This window comes from Astatotilapia calliptera, chromosome 18 (assembly GCF_964374335.1).
Source record: "Astatotilapia calliptera chromosome 18, fAstCal68.1, whole genome shotgun sequence".
NCBI classification, from domain to species: domain Eukaryota; kingdom Metazoa; phylum Chordata; class Actinopteri; order Cichliformes; family Cichlidae; genus Astatotilapia; species Astatotilapia calliptera.
Window position 1 is genome coordinate 15,156,601 of NC_137439.1, and position 18,799 is coordinate 15,175,399.

The window sequence follows — 18,799 nt, forward strand, 5'->3', positions numbered from 1 at the left end:
CTAAAAACTTTTTGGAATCATATAGTTTGTACAAAAATCATCTTTCATGTCAAACTGTGTTACCTCAACAAAAGAAATGATAACAAATTATGTGTTCTTGTAACTACTTGTATGAGCAAAGTACCTTAAATGAAAACATAGAGGGCATTCAATCCTAAATATATAAAGAAATGAGAGGTGACTCGAGACTTTTGCACCGCTATTATTATTTTTTGAATCCTTATATAAACAAAACATTTTTTGCAACTGTCAACTCATCCAGCTTGGAAATAAAAAGAGAAGAAAATAAATGACTAGAAGACACAGAATATCCATCAGAACTACAAGCCAACTTTATTTTTCCTTGTGACACACCATTGCCCTCAGGTAGTAGTCGTCTTTAAGTTTGGACTCTTGTAGGAGGCACTGGCTGATGAAACCTCTGGAGAAACTGGGGCTCTGCTGGTTCTTTTGGCTGACTTGTGCTTCCCCCTTGTGGTTTTTTTGAAGAGGTAAAAAAATGTTCATTAATCTTTGCTGGTGGTCGCTGACTGCATGCAGCTGAAGGATGAGATGGGCAAAGTGTTGCACACTGGCCACCCAGGTTTTCTTGGTCTTTGCCTTCATTCCTGAAGGCTCCACTTAAATTTCTAGAAGTCTCACCGCTGCTCTTCCTTCTGCATGTCTGTGCAGGAGTTCTCCGAGTTTCAGACATGACTGAATTCTCAGACATCTTCCTCCTGCTATCAGCATATGACTGTGCGCTCGCTGATTCTAAACTGCCTTCACAGCTACTATCCTGCTGCCTGTTTTGAATACCTGATTTCCATTTCGCTGCCACAGATTGGTCAGTACTTTTGCTGCTGCAACTTCCTTCATTACAGAGACCGCTGGGAGCAGGAACAAGTGACGGAGTGATATTGATGTTTCTTGGCCTGTATGCAGGGCTGCTCTTTCTCTCCCTCTGCGGTGACCATTCACACTCTGTGCTTTGGCTGTGAATCCTGCAGTTTACTGATAAATGGGTTTTGTGAAGGGGTGAGTTTCTCTCAGATTTTACTTCAAAATTAGCCGTAGAATCTGGGGTCCTGCAGGAAAGACCAGCACTGTCTTGTTCTGGACAAAAACCGCACTGGTTATTATTTCTCATTATGTGGTCAGTGGTGAGGAGACCGTGTGTATGCCCAGATGTGTCAGCAGTGCTGCAGGTAGGTGTTTTGCTTGACTTATTAAAAGCTGATGTGACTCCATGCTGACCGTGAGTCCTGGATGTTGACATCTTAGAGAGACGGGGTCTAGCTGGAGGCCTGGGAATAGGAGGGGACAGAGGAGGAGGTGGATGCGGTCTTAGGACTGATGGAGGAGATAAAGTTTTCAGACTGTCTGAGCTTTGTGCTGCTGTCAGTCTGTGGAAAAGGAATCAGAAGTTCACGAATTAAGGGAATTTTCATTCACAATGACAACAAAAAGAAGCAGTTGAAGGTATTTTTTGAGATGGTGTTATAGGAAAAGCGTCATCGTGTTCACATTCAAAATATTTAATGGAATAAGAAGACAAAAACAAGCAACGAAAGTGAAGCAGCTATTTTAATATTAATTACATAGCTGTCAATAATAATAATGCATACTAACCTGAAACCTTTCTTTGCAGGCAAAGGGGACGAAGGTGGGAACAGAAAGGGGCTGAGCTCCAAATCCACTTGTATAGCTCCTCTAAGTTCTCTCAGGTCTACAAATATACAAACACAACATATCTGAGATATGAAATGGTCTCAAATATGATTAAAACTATTTTGAGATATTGTGATTATTAATTACAAACATTAAATTAAGTCCCTGTTAATCCTAACTAATCCCTGAACGCCTCCTTGTACTCATGAACTACCTGTTAATCAGCAGAAGACAGACCCTGCATAGCTCAGTTTTACATTCATAAATATGTCTTGGAATCAGTTTCAAATTGTAAACTCAAATAAAGACATGTAACGCGTGTTGGACAAAATATTTTGCCAGCAGATGGCAGCAAATGCCAAAATTTGTGACTTAACCTGCAAGTGAAGGTTCAGATTTATGAAGTCCGCTGTGACACTTTTGTTTAATGTTTGCCTGCAAGAAACACAAAGCACAGGAGAAAAGAGAAACTTGAGAGCTCATGTAAACTGTGCAGTTCTACTCCTCGTCGCAGCAGCGTTTAGCATAATGCTGTGGCACCAAACTAGGACACACTGGAAAAATAGGATATAAATGTATTAAACATGCTTAAGATGAGGCTTTGGAAATAGCAAAGGAACAGGGAAGAGGATAAAACTAACAGCGGGAGGAGAAGGAAAGGAATGTGTGTATGTGTGTAACCGCTAAATGATTGAGCAGCAGTGTTCCATCATAATTTGGCTTCAAACATCGATATCCATAGCAAATGAAAACCATAGAGCTCTGTGTGTTTGTGTGTGTCTGAAACTCACAAAACCAAAGACCTGATTGCAAAATGTGTCTTAATGTGCATGTGTTTGTTACCAGAGACTGGCACAGCCTCCTCGTTTTACAGCAACACAAATACTAAGAGTCTTTATAGCCACCGCAGACTATTACACAAACACACATGCACGCGTGCGCACATGCACAAACACAGACATACCCACATAAACCCACAGGCCTGGAGACTGACAGATAAAGCACATACTCTGCCCTGTTCTCATAGTGGGATTCAAACCCAAACCTTCCAGTATTGTCTTTCAGAGCGACAGACAAAGTATGTGCGGTGCCACTGACAGAGAAGTGACTGAAATCTAAAACAACTCTAAAGCGCACGCACTCCAAAAATAGCCTGTGTGGTCCGTGTGGGGTTTGAACACATTACCACAGTGCAGACTTGGTGGTATTTTAGGAAAGGCTGTATGTTTTAGTGATTAATCTGATACATGAGAACCCAAATCCGCCTCTGCACGACACACATTTACGGCAACTTCCTCGGCAGCTTAATCCTTCTACAAAATCCAGCTCAAAGCGGTATGACAGCCATCTTTTCATAACCTGAGGTGGTGGTTCTCTAAGATGGCTCTGTCAAGCTTGATCAAGCTGGTCAAGCAGTAAAAAAATAAATAAATACTTTCAGCATCCTGATGGAACACCTTATATAAGTTGGTTTTATCAAGTCTCAGTCACACTAGAGTAAAAATAGGCCAGCAACCTCCTTGTGACTACGAAAAACTGGTTGTCACCTGGTGAATGCACTGAATTTTCTTCTCGTTTGGCAAAAACGAGAAGTTGCAGTGAACGCTTTCAACAGCAAGCCCATTGCACCTTTGACAACCTGTTTACAAGCAAGCGTTGGCCGACTCAAACTGAGTCGAGTAACTCTCTTACAAATTGGTGAAGCTTTGAAAATATCATTTTTATAAATGCAGACCGATTGACAATACATCGCATTCAATTTCAGTCAGTTTGGACTGATGAGCTCAACTCCAGTGCCACCTTTCTTTTTGCAATGGTGGGCTCAACTCAACTGGTTTTATTCTGGTTATAATCCTATATAAAAGCAAGTCTGTTCAGCACCTATGTTATTATACAGTTAAATAACTATCCTGCAGCAACTGCAACACCATTTGTGAAGGAATTCTTGAATTTGTCTTGCATATCTATGAGGCTCTGGCCAGACTGTAGCATTTGGTGGAGAAGCTACACCAGTTTAACCAGAACTGCATAGTTTAGATGTTTTCAGGATGACATATTAAGGTCATTTTTAATCACATTTTACACAGTATAACTTTTATAAAGTCAGTATTGTCAGAAATGCATCACCATACAGAAGTAATAATACTCTAGCTGTTGCACTGTGATGTGCTCGTTTATCTCTGAGATGGGACTATATTATGTTGATTTTAGAAGCCAGGTGTGTAGGGTGGGGTGTAAGGCAGCTTTGAGCTAGAGCAGGGCTGCTAGCAATTCAATAGAAAAAAAAAACATGAATAAAATAAAGTAAAATAAAATGTAAGTTAAAAGCCAGCAGCACCTCTGATAGCACAAACAAAAATCAGTCCATCAGTTTAAATAAAGATCATATAAATCATGAAATCCCTGACAGACTCCAGTCCTATGACAGCAGTGAGTTAAAGCTGACTGCGATGTTTAGACTACATATCAGAGGCTCCACTGAGACGTACTCCTTTATTTATTATGAACAAATAAGTTTCAGTAACTTTGTGTAAAGCTCAAAGCGTAGCCAAAGTCAGACTGTGATGGAAGAGATCAGTGACCTAATAAGTAATAAAGCTGTGAAGAGAGTCATGATGATGATTCCGATTTACCAGTTAGTGTCCATAAAAGAAAAAGTTCACTTATTAACAGATTGTGTAAAATTGTGTGTAAACCTGTGCTGACAGCGCGGTCTTTACTTTAGAGTAAGGATGTTTTTGGTTTTTTTTACATATTTTCCGCAGCTCGAGTGTTTTATACTCAGTACACTCAAACAAGGATCAGTAGAGGTTTGTGTATACATGTGTGAGTTCCTCCTATCTACTGTCATTAAGAGTTGTTTGTTTGGTGCTGGTCCAAGTCACTATCTCTCCCTCCTGCTAAGAGAAAATGGGTCATTATGACTGTGTTTAGGACCATTTTATGATTGGCTGCTACATCCAGCACTAAAAAAGCAATTAGCTCATACTGTAACAATCCCTATATGCCTGATATGCCTTTGTTTAATAGCTGTTTTAAAAACAATATAATTTAACTGCACTGAATAACTCTAAATCAATAGAAACCTCAGCTGTGCGTGGTAAAAAGCTTACTGGCTGACAGGCGTAGCATTTAGAACATGTGGTTGATTACGTAAACAAGAAAAAGCCCCCCCAAAAATGTAGAAATTAAAAGCAGCCCTTGGAACAAAACAGAGGTTAACAATTATGATCTAAAACTCTGACTTGAACATTCAAATGTTTTCCTGCTTAGCTCTGCCTCTCCATAACGTCTTCCAATTTGGAGCAGAATCTGAATTCCCCTTGAAAAACACACAGAAAGAGAATTGGTGATTTAAAGAAAAATATACACAAGTCTGTGAACTACTTCTAAATCTTCACTGTCGATTCCTTTATGACCGCCTCAGATGTGGTGAGATTGTAGAATTGTTAATAATCGAACAAGTCACACAGAAGATCCTGAGGCCAGTGTTGTTCCAAGATCTGAAGCGCTCACTCTTAATAAGGTAATGATGACTTGCACAATGTAAGGCCAACACGGTCCCCACATCTGTGACTGAACATGCACAGTGAGTTCATGCCAATCGCACATCAGACAGCAGACACTTGCTTAAGGAAACAATTTCCTTACTGGCACTGATTGCAATCTCTTTTAAATGAGATCTAAGAGAGACAAAGAAAAGTGGTTAAAATTAACTTCCCACCGTCAGGCTTTTAAAGCTAACACATGCTTGGGTCACGTTTCCTCTTTATCTTCACTCTCCTACACGGGGTTTTACTTTGTCAACAATAAAAAGCTCAATGAGGGTTTCAATATTGTGTACCTTTCCCGCTTTGTTTATCTTTTTAATGGCATCTTCGCCTCACAGGAACGTTTAAGTAATTTAAGAAGCTGTTTGCGCATCAGGCACAACAACACTTCATCCACTGCTGGGTCCTTGAAAACATGCAGTGAACTTGAGTGTCTGTTCTTTGCTTAGGTTTCTAATATTTCCAAGAGAAGCTCTTGGCAATGCAACACTTGTAGATGGTCAGACACAAAAAGAGTGTACAGAGAGATAACTTCAACATCTGGGCAGCAGAGAAGTCCTACATCTGGCTAAACTCACTCTGTTTCTGTGATAACGTACATGTGTAGTTAGATCGAGTGTGTGTGTGTGTGAAAATGTCTTTATATGCCATTTGATTGATTGGGAGGAGATTGATCTTACTCTTGGCTGGAAAAATGGAAAATACAAGTTCAGACTGAGGCTTTGCAGGCTTTTGTGAGCGTGCATGCATGCTGATTTGTGAAAATGTTCGCCCTGGCTGGGCTTCACCGCCAAAAAGAGAATTAGCAGGACTGCCTAAGGGACTGAAACTAAGAGGGAAAAACATATCTTTTGTCTTTCAGACTAAAAATATGCTGACGCACGAGGAAGTCAGTGTAATGGAAACGATGAACATGCATCAAACAACTCAAGCTCGAAAAATGCTAAATGCTAAAAATGCTATTTTGTATGTAGTTTCTTTCTCTGTAGCTGAAGAAACTTTGGATGAAGGTAAACTCTCAGTTTGGGGATTAAGAGGAAAAATTACACCTGAAGAAAAACCCTACTCTACAGATTATGCTACATATTGATAAAGCACATATTATTCAGGCCTCACAGTCCTTCGCGATGCTCATAATTCATGGATTGTTTTGATGTGTAAAATTCACAGCTGTTTTGGTGCAGTCACCTGTAAATAACTGTAGGATTTTCATCAGTGTTGCACTGGCAACTAACAAAAAAAAAGGTTGAGTAAGCATTCATTTGATAGGTGGCTGTTCCATCCTGATCTTCTTACCTTTATATGCTTCACCAGTCTGGTCAGTTCTTCACATTCCCCTATTAGGAGAGCTCTGCATGGATGGATAGACAGACAGACTGACAGATAAATATCAGTTTCAATAGGATGGAAAACACAGGCAGCGACAACAGAATAGGTGCATTGCTCAGACTTTATCCTCTGCAGTTTTCATACGGTACAGAGGAAACAGTGTCCTATTTTTCTTTTCCCTCCCTATCTTTGCCCTTCTCCAGTTACATAACCGTAGTAGATTTTATTCACTTCTTTCAAATGAAAAAGAATCTTCTGCTGGCTCTGGTCGGGTCTGGGATCCATTTATTGACAATGGGGCCTTTTGTTCTGGTCTAGGCAGGAAATGGGAGAAAGAGAGAGAGGGAGGGAGGCGTTTTTCTAAGGTAGCTCCAGCGACTGCTTTGCCCCGTGGGCCTCAGAGCGAGGGGTGAAGGAAGAAACGGAGGGATGGAGCGTGAAGGAGGCAGGGCAATGACAAAAGCCACAGAGGAAGGCTGAGGGGGAAATTAAGGGGAAAATGAGAGGGCTCAGAGAAACTCTGACTTTCAGAGTTACAAAGACCAAATATGAATGAGTCAGTCACAAAAAAAATTATATGCAAGATGTGTCGCTGCTAGACTGTATTACAAAAACCAGGACAAGAGTTCATTCTTTAACTATTGTACCAGTGTGAACTGTGCTCTTTCCCAGTTTGGACCGCATGTATGCCCTTACGTTATTCCACTAAGTTGGGTGTGTATAGATGGTGCACTACAGGGTCATATATAAGGAGGTACGGAAAAAGATTTTAGGGGTCACAATAAACAAACAGCTGTTTGTTTATTGTGAAATCAAACCAGTCTGTATGCTCTAGAGCATACAGACTGGTTTGATTTCACAGAAGACTGATCGATACAACCGGTGCTTTCTCTGAACAGCACAATCCAAATAACAATATGTTGTATTGATACAAAAAAGTAATGAATGACAACACTGAAAGTGTTTTAAGTACAATAATAAAGGTTCTTTAAAGGAAGGTGTGATAATGTATTTGCTTATTAAAATCTGGATGTATTAGGGCGATACTGCCGGATTTGTAAATACGGTAAATTCTAATCATTCGACCCTGAAGGGCAGACTTTGTGGATTCACAGCAAGCACTGAGCCTCTTTTAAAAAAATCATTTCACTAGCATTAAAAGATTTTCTGTTCTTTTGTTTTTCTTTTAGCTCTGTAACTTTGAGAACGTGTGACATCAATGTTGCTTACTTACACATACCACAGATACCCAGCAACAGCGTTGTTTCGAGCCTCAAGTTTCAGGTTTTGATGCCTTGCCCTCAGCTTCTTAGCTTTAACAGACTATCACTATCTATCTGCTATTTGGTGCCAAGTATGGTGAAGACTGCTGCAGCTTCAGACAACAACCACATGTGAACACTTCAAATGACCCACAAACAGAAAAGCTGAGGGATTTAAAAACTTAACAAATAAAAGTCTGAAAGTAGTACAGATCTGTACATTCAGATGATAATATTCCCTTTGGTACAAATGACCCAGTTCAAAGTTGATTAAAATACTTAACAAAATTTTTTTAAGGCTTTTGAAATCCTTAACATGGCTCAAACTCACCTGAGTCGATCAACCACTTGGTCTATCTCGGTGACATTAAGCTTTCCTCTCACCGCTTCGATCTCATCTTCAGCTCTGGACTGGACTGAGCAGCGGGAGTCCGGCCTAAAGAGGGACAGGTTGGAATTGAAGACAGAAGATTACAAGACTTTATCAAGTTCTGCATAATCTCAGTAAATTAAGCAAGCCTGGGCTCTTGCTAACCTGCTTCCACTGTCAGTATCTTTAGGGTTGGTGCAATTAGTATGACATCTGTCTCGGTGGCCGAGGGCGTAGTTTAGAGTCTCAGGTTTGTACCGATGCAGGAGCTCCTCAACATCTCTAATACAAAAGAGCCACAGATTGAGCTTTTGCTTTTCTGCAGTTTTCCACAGTGCTTTAATCCTTTGCATTGCCTAAAAGAGGTTGAAACTGTATCCAAGCGCTTTGCACTTTTTCATAGGATCTGCTAATGATTTCAGCGGCATGACAGCTACACTGCAGTAATACTGGTTGGAAAAGTGAGAAAAGTTGTGGTAGAATGTGCTGTTTGGTGTTAAGAATATAATGAAGCATAAGCATAAGTTCAGTAAGAAAGATCTGTAAGCACTCATCTGCACTGGTGGTTTTTGCCTGCCAGTCTATTGTTTGTATCAGTCCCACTTTCACAGGCTCTCAAAACTCAATGCTGACATCACTGTTCTAGTCCAATCATCTTCTTGCCTGTCAGCTTCAACCCAATCAGCTTCCAATCTGTTTAATTTAAACCTCAGTGCTCTTCTGTCATTCTCTCTTTCAGACTTTCATTCACGCAACCCACTTCTTCCCCATCTCCACAGCACCCGAGTCACTCAGGGCGCCATCCAAGCCTTCATCTTCATCTTCACCATCACCGCCCTCCAGGGGGTCCTGCCCTACTTCCTGTCACTGGTGGGACGCTGTTCTGCTACGATGGGTTTTTGAAATCTAATTGCCAAATAGCTTAACTGAATTCTGTATATCAATAAATCATGTTCTGCTATTCCAAATGGTCTCTTCTTATTGAATTAAATTTTTAAAACGTGTCCACAAGTTATCTTTAAAAAGCATGTATATCTCAAAGCAGAAAAGTTATACAGCAGCAGCATTAAATCTTCTTCACTCATGGAGAAAGCCAAACCACAGGGGCAGCTGCAGGTGAGGTGGCTCTCTGCCTGGTCCATTCTGCTTAATTTCACAGTCACTGCGCAATAGAAAATGCATGTTTTTATGCGAATCTGGCAACGATATGCATCTATGTGTGTTTGTGTATGTGTAAGAGACTGAATGGTAGGAACATCAGGACCACACAGGAGGAAGCCTACAAGATAAATCAGTCAGCTTTACAAGGCACACACCCACCCCCACCGCCTCATACAAACGACTTAAACACAGAAAAATGCAGCACCGACTGCATCAACAACTATTGCTGAAACCAGTCCTGTCAGGTAAATGTCTAGTAAACCTTTTTTTTTTTTAAAGGTACAAATACTTTGTATGAGAGGTCCACACCTTGATGTATGTATTCTCAATTTTAACGCCAACAGAGCATATTAAATTAAACAGATGGTTGTCGAGCTCTACAGTGAAAGTGGCATCAGCGAGAAGTGTGTGTTAGGCTTATTCCTGAAAGCCATTCAGCCGATATGCACTTGGGACTTAGCCTAATTGAACGTTCAAAGACCTGGATCACACACACAGTACCATGCATCAAGGTCAACAACTACACAGAAGCCAACTTCAAAGAGAAAAGGTGATTTGCACTGGCACAGTCTGCGTGGCACCAATGCCTTTTTTTGGCACTATTCCCTCCCAGCCAATAACAACAGGCTTGTTTCTCGGTCTGAATGGTACTTTTTATAATCCATTTACATCCAAACTAGAGCACTTTACAAGAGTGACTTGTGTTTTGCAAGTGAGCGAGGCTTCAGTTTGTGTCTTGCTCAGTGACACGTTAATAAGACACTCTGCTGTTCTGGGCATCAGACCTGTAGCCTTATGGATATTGGATTGTCAGCTTAAACATCAGGCCTTGCTACCATCTGTAGAAAAAAATCCCTTTAAGATTGCTTCAAAATAAATCCCTGTCAACTGAGCTGTCATAACACGCACCAGTGTAACATTTTATATTTTTTTTGATCCACGAACTAGATTCAGTAGGAGACTGTGGAGAAAGAAGTCTTAAATAAAAAAAAAAAAAAAAACAGCCAGTCAGTGGAGGGCAGTGCTGGTCTGTTGGTTAACTTTGATCAAGACTGAAATATTTCTCAACTAATAGATGAATGAATTCGAGCATGGTGCTGTAATAGGATGTCACAGCTGCGACAGTTAGTCAGTTTGTGAAATATCGTCCCTCCTAGATATTCCACCATCAACTGTAAGTGGTATTACAGCAAAGTGGAAGCGTTTAGGAGCCACAGCAACTTTACATGGTGAATGACCATGTAAAGTTGCAGAGCGGGGTCGCTGAGTCCTGAGGTGCATAGTGCGTAAAAGTCGCCAACTCGCTGCTGACTCTGTAACTGCAGAGCTCTGAACCTCCTCTGGATCTAACATCAGCACAGTGTGCTGGATCTAACATGTGCTGGAAGCACACAAACTTTCAGTACACAAACTGTGCTGGAAGCCTCATGGCACTGGTTTCTAGGCTTTACATTACCAAGCACAATGTTAGCATTGAAATGGAGTGGTGTGAAGGATGCGGCCACTGAGCTTGAGAGCAGTGGAAATGTGTTCTGTGAAGTGGTGAAATCACACATTTCTATCAGCCAGCATGTAATGCCAAAAAAAACTTTACCTGCCTGACTGTAAAGTTTGGTGGAGAAGGAGTGGGTTTAATACATCTTTAATTGGGTTGTTTTTCTGGAGCTGCGCTGAGGCCCTTTTTAATGCTTCAGACATCTTGGACAATTCTATGCTTCCATCTTTAACAGTCTGGGAAAGGCCATTTTCTGCCCCTGCATGCTCCAGTGCACAAAGTAACATCCATAGTTGGATGAGTTTTGTGTAGAAGAACGTGATTGGCCTGCACAGAGCCCTGACCTCAATCCTAGCAAGCACCTTTAGGATGAACTGGAACCAAGACTGAACCAGGCTGTGGTGAACAGTACTTTTCTGGATAAAAAATGGCAAGAACTCAGACACATTCCAAAATCTCAATGAAAACCTTCTCAGAAGAGTGGAAGGTGTTATAGCAGCAACAGGGAGACCAAAGCCATATTAATGCCTTTGGATTAACAACTGGTTGTAAAAGCTCCTGTAGGTTAGATGTGTAGGTGGCCCAGTACTTTGACCATATAGTGTAGACTTTATACGGAGTTTAATTCGTCTAATCAAATACCTGCAAATTATTCAACTTCTTGTGTATGTCAACTGTGTGCCAATCACACATAGACAGCAAAGAGGTGATAAAACATTTCCATGGTGCAATTTTAACTACTAAACACACAAAATAAGGACTTTTCTAACATTTATTTCTTTGGGTTTGGGAAATGTCAGTCTTTATGGCATTTTTACCATTTGAAAGACATGATTAATAAAACAAACAAACAAACAAACAAACAATATTAGATCAACCCGTAATTTATACCCACAAATAGCTCAAACGCAAATAACTACATTTAAAAAGACAAAAAAACAAGGACAACCTGATTGCCACTCATTCTGCGCTGTTAGTGAAGACTGGATGGCAATCAGGTTGGACTTTGGTGATACTTATACTGTAAACAGGGCAGGCCTTTGCTGGTGTCTTTCTTAAGGTGTCTTTATGGTTCTTTTTTAATTACCACATCACTTATTTAAAGTAAACTTCTTAAACTTCTTAATCCTTTCATCAAGTCCAATTTAAAGCCTAAATTTCTGATTATTGGCTTTTCACGACTTTTTAAAGGTCCACAGAAACCCACAGAATAAAAAGCTGCCTCCAGCCTACAACAGCCTGCACAAATTGACAGGCAATAAATGGTAAGCCACAAAGCAGAGTGCAATCCATCTTATGTCCTAAAAGGCCTCAGCAAAACCAGAGAAGTCATGCGGCAGCATTCCTGGCTGCAAACTGCAAGTTGTTGGGGCAGTTGCTACCTTAAACATACATAGTCTCAGTCTCTCACACACACCTCCTCACAAAGGCATTATGTCTTAATGTGAGAATGCAGGGCAGTGCTGGTAACCAATATTGCTCTGCCAATGGTTTTATGACATTCTCCAGAGTATTTTAATGCATGTCATTAAATTGCCAGTTGTTACAAGCTTATCTCTGACCTGCATTGTACGATTAGCTGTAAAACATTTTAAAAAAAAGATGAAAAAACAGGAATTAGGAAGTTTTATTACTACTTCTTGAGACGCTTATAACTCCCTGATGACATATAAAGCAGATATAGAGTACTAAGTCTCAAAGCTGTCTCCCTGAGTGCCCTTCACTGGATCTCAATCAGCCTTTCTTTTCCTTCAAAGTTGTTGCAATTCTATACTAACTTTTCACAAGATTTTGAAGATGAGTATTTGGCTCCCATTTAAAGTAAAACATATCTGCAATTCGACAGAGCTTGCACTGAGTGCGAGTCTAGTGTTTGCAGTCATCTATCACTGTGTCTCGCTCCTATAATTGTCCTATTGTTCCTCAATTCCCACACCAGTTCCCGTCTCCAAAAACCTTTGTCCTTCTGCTTTCCCATGCCATTTGTAACCGACATGGGAGCACAAAATAGCATTTTATGGTACTTTTTGTCAGGAGGGAGAAATGACGTAAAACGTGTGAGACCATGGTCTTAACTCATCTGATCAGCCCACCTAATGGCTGGTGAATAAAGGAAAGACATGAATGATCAGGGGAAAGAAAGAAATGTATAAAATGGGCATAAAAAGTCAGGATAAAAAAAACAAACTAATAAAGCTTTTAATTTCTTAAGAAAATGTTCAATGTATTGTCACTTAGTCCTGGGACAGACTGGTGACCTGACCAGGGTGTACCCTCACATCTCACCATATGATAGATGGGACAGGCTCTAGTTAGAGTGGATAGATGGTAACATTATCAAGATAACAAATTAAGTTATTCTCCAAACTTTGAAGTGCATTTCAAGGCTGTAGCAGAGACTGATGAATAAAAGCGCCATAACTAGTTCATTAAGCATGTCCAGCAGTGTTGATCTGAGTATGTGAGATGTTCCACCTACCTTCCTGCCCTGCTGGCTTTCTCTCCGAGAGTCTGTAGTAACATCTTGACCTCAGCTCTCAAAAGCTCTTTCACAGCAGGGGGGTCAACTAGAGGGGCACTCTGCAGACATGGGAGCGGGGTCCCCGCCCCACCGCCGTGCTTTCCACTTCGCTGGTTCTCCTGCCACATCTTGTGCCACATCTCTGCCTGCAAAAGGTACCACAGTGAGACAAGTGTTTAAAAGTCCCACATTTACTCATGTCTACATGGAAATGTAATTGGTGCAAAATACAAGTGTGCAGGGAAAATTACCATGAGAATTATGAAACGCCCATCGGCCTATTTTGTTACCACTGTGCACAAGTTAGTAAATCAATTTCATTTGGAAACAACAGGTTTGTGCAATCTGTTTACAATCTGCATACTGCAACACGCCCACGCCCACCTGGAGGTGAAGCAGAGAAAGTGATGACAATGATGTAAGACAGAAGCCTGCATGGCTAATAGGCTGGAAAGCAGGGGAAAACTGAAATAACAGAGGCTCACAAGCGGCAGAATTCAAAAAAGGTTGGACATGAAAGTTGAAATGAAAAAGACCACCAGTTACTTTAAAGGTAATCTACTAGTATTTACTCAATGTAAGGATACAAGTAGTTTCCCTCACAGTGACTCAGAAGTTCTACACTGAAAAAAGAATCTGTTAAACTGAGGGACAGATAAATATTTCCACTGACAGTGCAAATACTAAATACTACAAGGAGCAGACATTTTCTTGGCTGTCACTGATGCAAGAAGAGCTTGTTTACTGTAAACTGTTGTGCACAGTTGACAGTCTTCTTGGAACAGGAAGAAATACAACTTCTACATCCACAGGGACAAAGGAGAAAGAAAATCGATATAAATCTGAAAACGACATACACCGTTAGCATGCTTTCACACCACACTGGCTACTATATGTCTTGGGCTGAAAATTAGACAAACACCTCTGTTCATTTTGAGGCCAAGAACCTTTTTATTCTTTGTAGCGCGTGTGAATGCTCATGCCTCAGTGAAGTCTGGATCCCATTAGCACCTCGACACCTGTTGCCTGCCAATCATTTATGTCATGATGCAAAGACTTTACTTCAAAAGAAGGATATTAAACATAGCACTTCTGGTCTTTGCATGTGTATGTGTGTGTGTGCACATCCTCTCGTAACGCCAGCATTTACACCCTATCATGGTGAACACATACAAACACACTAACTTCCGCCATGTGCCTTTAGGCGTTGAGGTGTTTATATTAAAGGATTCATGGCTCACTGGCTAATGAGTTGTTCCTGGATGTTTTTCCCTTTTTCCTCAGCAGTAAGCCAATCTCATCCAAATGCTATTTCAAGGGAACACCGGTGAAACGTTTCCGTTTTGCTGAACTACTTAAATTGGGTTTTTGAAAATATTTAACTTTGGGGATGAAAGAGAGAAAGACAGAGTGAAAGTGAGAGTTCAGGGAGAGATCGGGCCTTATAGGGAGAGTCTAATATTTTCTCTGATCCTGCCGCCTTAGACAATGAGGGCCTTGATGGAGAGAGGAATGGCAGCGCTGAGGAATGGAGGAGACACCTGCAGATCTGCTATTACTTTTCACAGTGGCTCACTGAGGAATGGAAGTCATTATGTGGCTGCAAGAGAAACATAGACAGAAAAGAGAAAGAAAAGACATACAGAGAGCCGTGGAGAGAAAAATGAAAGTGATCCATCCTAAAGTAAATGTAAAGACTGAATCAAAACCTGAATGTACTTGTGTGACAGTCAGATAAGGCCCTCTCTGCTCTATTTTTCCTGAATAATTCTCAGAGCTTTTAGCCTCAAGTCTGTTATTCCACCTGGAGGCTTTACAGTCAGACACACTGAACTGTAGATGAAGAAATGTCAGAGCAATACTCAAAGTCACACACACATACACGTGCAAGGGTACAGGCGCACAATCAAAGCTGACGCACACATACACACAGTCGAGTCAAATTATATGTCTTATCAACAGTTGAGGATTAGCCTCTTTAACCCTGTTATACCGACCCCCTGAGTGACTCAGCTTACTGAGCTTCTTTCTGTGTGTATATAGTGTGTGCGGGGTTGTGCATATGCTGAATTATCTTGCAGTAGTGAGAAGGAGTACCTGCATGCCGTACAGTTGTCGTGTGGATTTCACATAGAAACTGCTACAAATATTATATGTGGTAAGAATCTACATGGCAGGCCTCTAGAGCCGAGTTAAAGCACATCCAGGTGGTTTCCTTTTCTTTTTTTTGTGTGAGCAGTGACTGAACCATTGGGGCACGGCATGGAAAGGAGGGCTGACCAACACATGGAAAGATTTTAGTACTAAACAAGCAGAAGAAAGAAGCTGGTAAAGAGTGAATGGTCTGCATTTAGTAGTGGCTTTTAACCTCAGAGGCTCTACAAAGCATTTGCAGTGTTTCTCATTCATTCATTAACACACACCAAATGCTGCCACTGCAAGGTGTTTGGCTTCACTGTCTTGCTCAGTTACACCTCAGAAACTGGAGGAGTCCAGACAATAAACAGCCAAGCACGAGAAATTTCTGTTCCTCAGAAGGTGGTGAAAAGAAAGCCTACAAACTTGATCTTAAGTGCAGAAGCACAACTGTCTGTCTGAGGTCTGTCATTTGAGTGTTTCAGCTTTCACTTATTTCTTTAGTCAGCTGATCATAGATTCATTAGAAATGATCTTTTACAGTTCTTTATTTTTCTTTACTGAGGTGTTTGGTTGCTTTTTATGGAAAAAGAAAACATATGATGCCCTGACTTTGCACTTTTTTTTGGAAGGTACATTTGACTGATCCCTTATTTCCCAAGCGTCGCCACAGTGGATGGATCCACGAGTTGATTTGACACAGGTTTTATCCATCTCACGGAGTGCACTGCTGTCTCTAATCAGGGGTCTACATGTCTGAGGCAAAAATGCCCACAGAGCCAGATGCACTTATTAGAAAAAAATTCTTTTTAAGAATTCATTATTTGAGAAAGAAAAAAGGACAGACAATAGAAATATGTTTTACCACAGCTTTGGTTCAGTGGTTGTATCACATCAAGCCACAGTATGAAAGCTGGAATAAGATATTTCAATTTGAATGAATATATAATTACATTTCTCAGTTCTTCACAGTTTTTTATTAATGAGTATCAGGAAGTCACAGTTTCTTCCCTGACATGTTTCACTTTGACTCTTCTCAAAACTTTTCCTCTTTTAATGAACATTTTCACCTCAGTCTTGATTTTAAATGTGCTTGTTTAATGAGTTGTGAGCCATTTCAAGTCCCTGTAGGTCTGAGAGTTTAGCTGCTCTGGAATAAATATTGAAGTCTGTCTGGCTCACATTTGGATCTCATTGTGGCGCCGTGCCAGCTAACCCACATTTCACTTTTATTATGGAGTCTGGGAATTGTAAGTAATGAATATATGCAGCAAAACTAACCTACTTACACAGCCTTAAACCAGAGTCCTTAAATTGTTTGGCTAGGAATGCTTAGCTGAGCAATGTTTTGATTTGCTTCTGCCCAAAAGGAAATTCTTGCAGAAGTTGTGGTAGTACTTTTGTTAAATCCTGCTAGAAACAGACCCAGCGTGAATTCCTCTAAGAAATAAAACCATATGAATGATGAAACAATCTGCTGACTGTGAAGAGGGACCTTTCAACTTACAAACCAGGTGTTGTGGTACTGTATGCAGACAGAAGACATCAAACACTGGAGTTATAAAACTTCTCTCACCTCAGTGTGCATGTCCATGTACACATCTACCAAGGAATGGCCCAGTGCGGTGTAGATCTTTGGCAGCTCTGACTCAGAAATATGTTCAGCGATCAGGCCCCATAGGGACTGGCCAGGGCCCCAGACCTGGCTTTCATCAGGTGACTGCATGTGAATGGCAATCTAAGAGTGAAGAATACAAATTATTGTGGAACATAACAACATACACTGGTGTGAAAAGGTATTTGCCCTCTTCCTGATTTCTTTTATACCCCCCATATTTAAATGTTCCAAGTAACCAATGTATATAATACATTTATTTATACATATATATGGTCCAGGTATTGACTACAACACTTTGTCCTGCTGCATAACAAACTGATGGTCAACATGGACTTTCTGGTAGAACGCAGAATTCATGGTTCCATCATTTATAGCAAGTCGTCCAGCTCCTGAAGCAGCAAAGCAGCCGCAGTCATGATACTACCACCGTCATGTCTGGCTGTTGGTATGACGCTCTCTTTATGAAATGCTGTGTTAGTTTTACGCCAGATGTAACAGGACTTAAACCTTCCAAAAGGCTCGTCAGTCCACGGAACATTTTCCTCAAACACTTGGGAATCATCAAGATGGTTTTTTTGCAAATGTGAGATGAGACATCAGCAGCATTTTTGCTCAGTCGTTTTCTTACTGTTGAATCATGAACTCTGACGTTTACTGAGGCAAATAAGGCCTGCGGTTATCCAGATATTGTTCTGGGTTCTTTTGTTTGAATTACTGACAGACTCTTTGAGTAATTTTGGTAGACGGGCCACTTCTGGGAAGGTTTATCATTGTTTTCTTCATTTGTGAATAATGCTCTCACCATGAATCCCAAAGCCTTAGAAATTCCTTTGTAACCCGTTCCAGGCTGATAGATGTCAATGACTTTGTTTCTCAGCTGTTTCTTGAGGACTGGAGTTGGACACCCCTGCTTTAGATCGTGACATGATGTGCAGCTTTTTGCGCTCTTTTTGCCTACTTCACTTTGTTAGAAGCTTCTATTTAAGTAATTTCTAGTAGTTTATGAGTAGGAGGGGAATGGAGTAGAAGAATCAAACTGGGTAATAAGCTAAAACTTCAGGCTACACCTTTCTGGCCAAATATTTGCAGTCTTTTGTTGCTTGTTGTTTTCATTTTCATAAATAACACCAAAAAAGAAAAGAAAAGAAAAGAAAAATCGTTATGTAATTAACGTCAGCAGTACTACACAGTATTTTCTTTCCTGGTAAATGGTGCTGCCATGTTTCAAACCAAACGGGCCTGCTGACTTAATAAACTTTAGCCGCACTACTGAAAATGAGTGACAGGAGCAGAAAGTAGGAGCTCGTTTAAACCGATGTGATGTAAGTTTAACACTAAACGATACAAAACACGCTGTGTGAAACCTACTTACCAAATGTGTTTTTTAAATAACACTGTAGCCAAAGAGGAAGAGAGGCTCACCTTTTCGATGTTTGATGGGCGTTGAGCTTGCGAGACTATGGTATCTAAGGATAACAATTGAGTTGCTAGGGAGAGATATCGCGAGATTTGTCTGAACCGTTAACACAGAGACTGCACTCAATTAAATCCAGGTAAACTTGGTATATTGTAAAATAAAAATAAATACAAGACTAAACAGATAAAGGACAATAAGAGCAAATTTAAAGGCGCAGTAGGCTTCAAGTATCACACAAGGCCACGAAGAACTCTTGTAGGAGGCTGAAGTCGTGCGTGTTAAACTAGGG

At 40.6% G+C, this 18,799-nt stretch overlaps 1 protein-coding gene across 2 annotated transcripts; it reads right to left on the bottom strand.

Annotated features, from left to right (window-relative positions):
* Positions 1-310: 310 nt before the first annotated feature.
* On the bottom strand, positions 311-18,643 carry ccdc24 (coiled-coil domain containing 24). 2 transcript variants are annotated; one of them, XM_026148446.2, is made up of 9 exons: positions 18,516-18,643; positions 17,052-17,213; positions 13,298-13,485; positions 8,328-8,444; positions 8,124-8,228; positions 6,498-6,552; positions 2,028-2,085; positions 1,612-1,708; positions 311-1,385 (listed from the first exon to the last, which is right to left on the bottom strand). In XM_026148446.2, exons 2-9 carry the CDS (start codon positions 17,199-17,201, stop codon positions 380-382), a joined length of 1,776 nt encoding a protein of 591 aa, XP_026004231.2. In that variant the 5' UTR covers positions 17,202-17,213; positions 18,516-18,643; the 3' UTR covers positions 311-379. The 2 variants fall into 2 exon arrangements, with proteins under 2 accessions (XP_026004231.2, XP_080148344.1); XM_080292218.1 differs by lacking the exon at positions 8,328-8,444.
* Between the last annotated feature and the right edge of the window lie 156 nt (positions 18,644-18,799).

Bases quoted from the DNA above. Each gene is read 5' to 3' on its own strand.
- ccdc24 (XM_026148446.2), bottom strand. From the start codon at position 17,201: ATGCAGTCACCTGATGAAAGCCAGGTCTGGGGCCCTGGCCAGTCCCTA. The intron at 13,486-17,051 runs GTGAGAGAAGTT...TACCTTTTGCAG, and splicing joins ACATGGACATGCACACTGAG to GCAGAGATGTGGCACAAGAT. The intron at 1,709-2,027 runs GTTAAGTCACAA...GTATATTTGTAG, and splicing joins ATCTGAACCTTCACTTGCAG to ACCTGAGAGAACTTAGAGGA.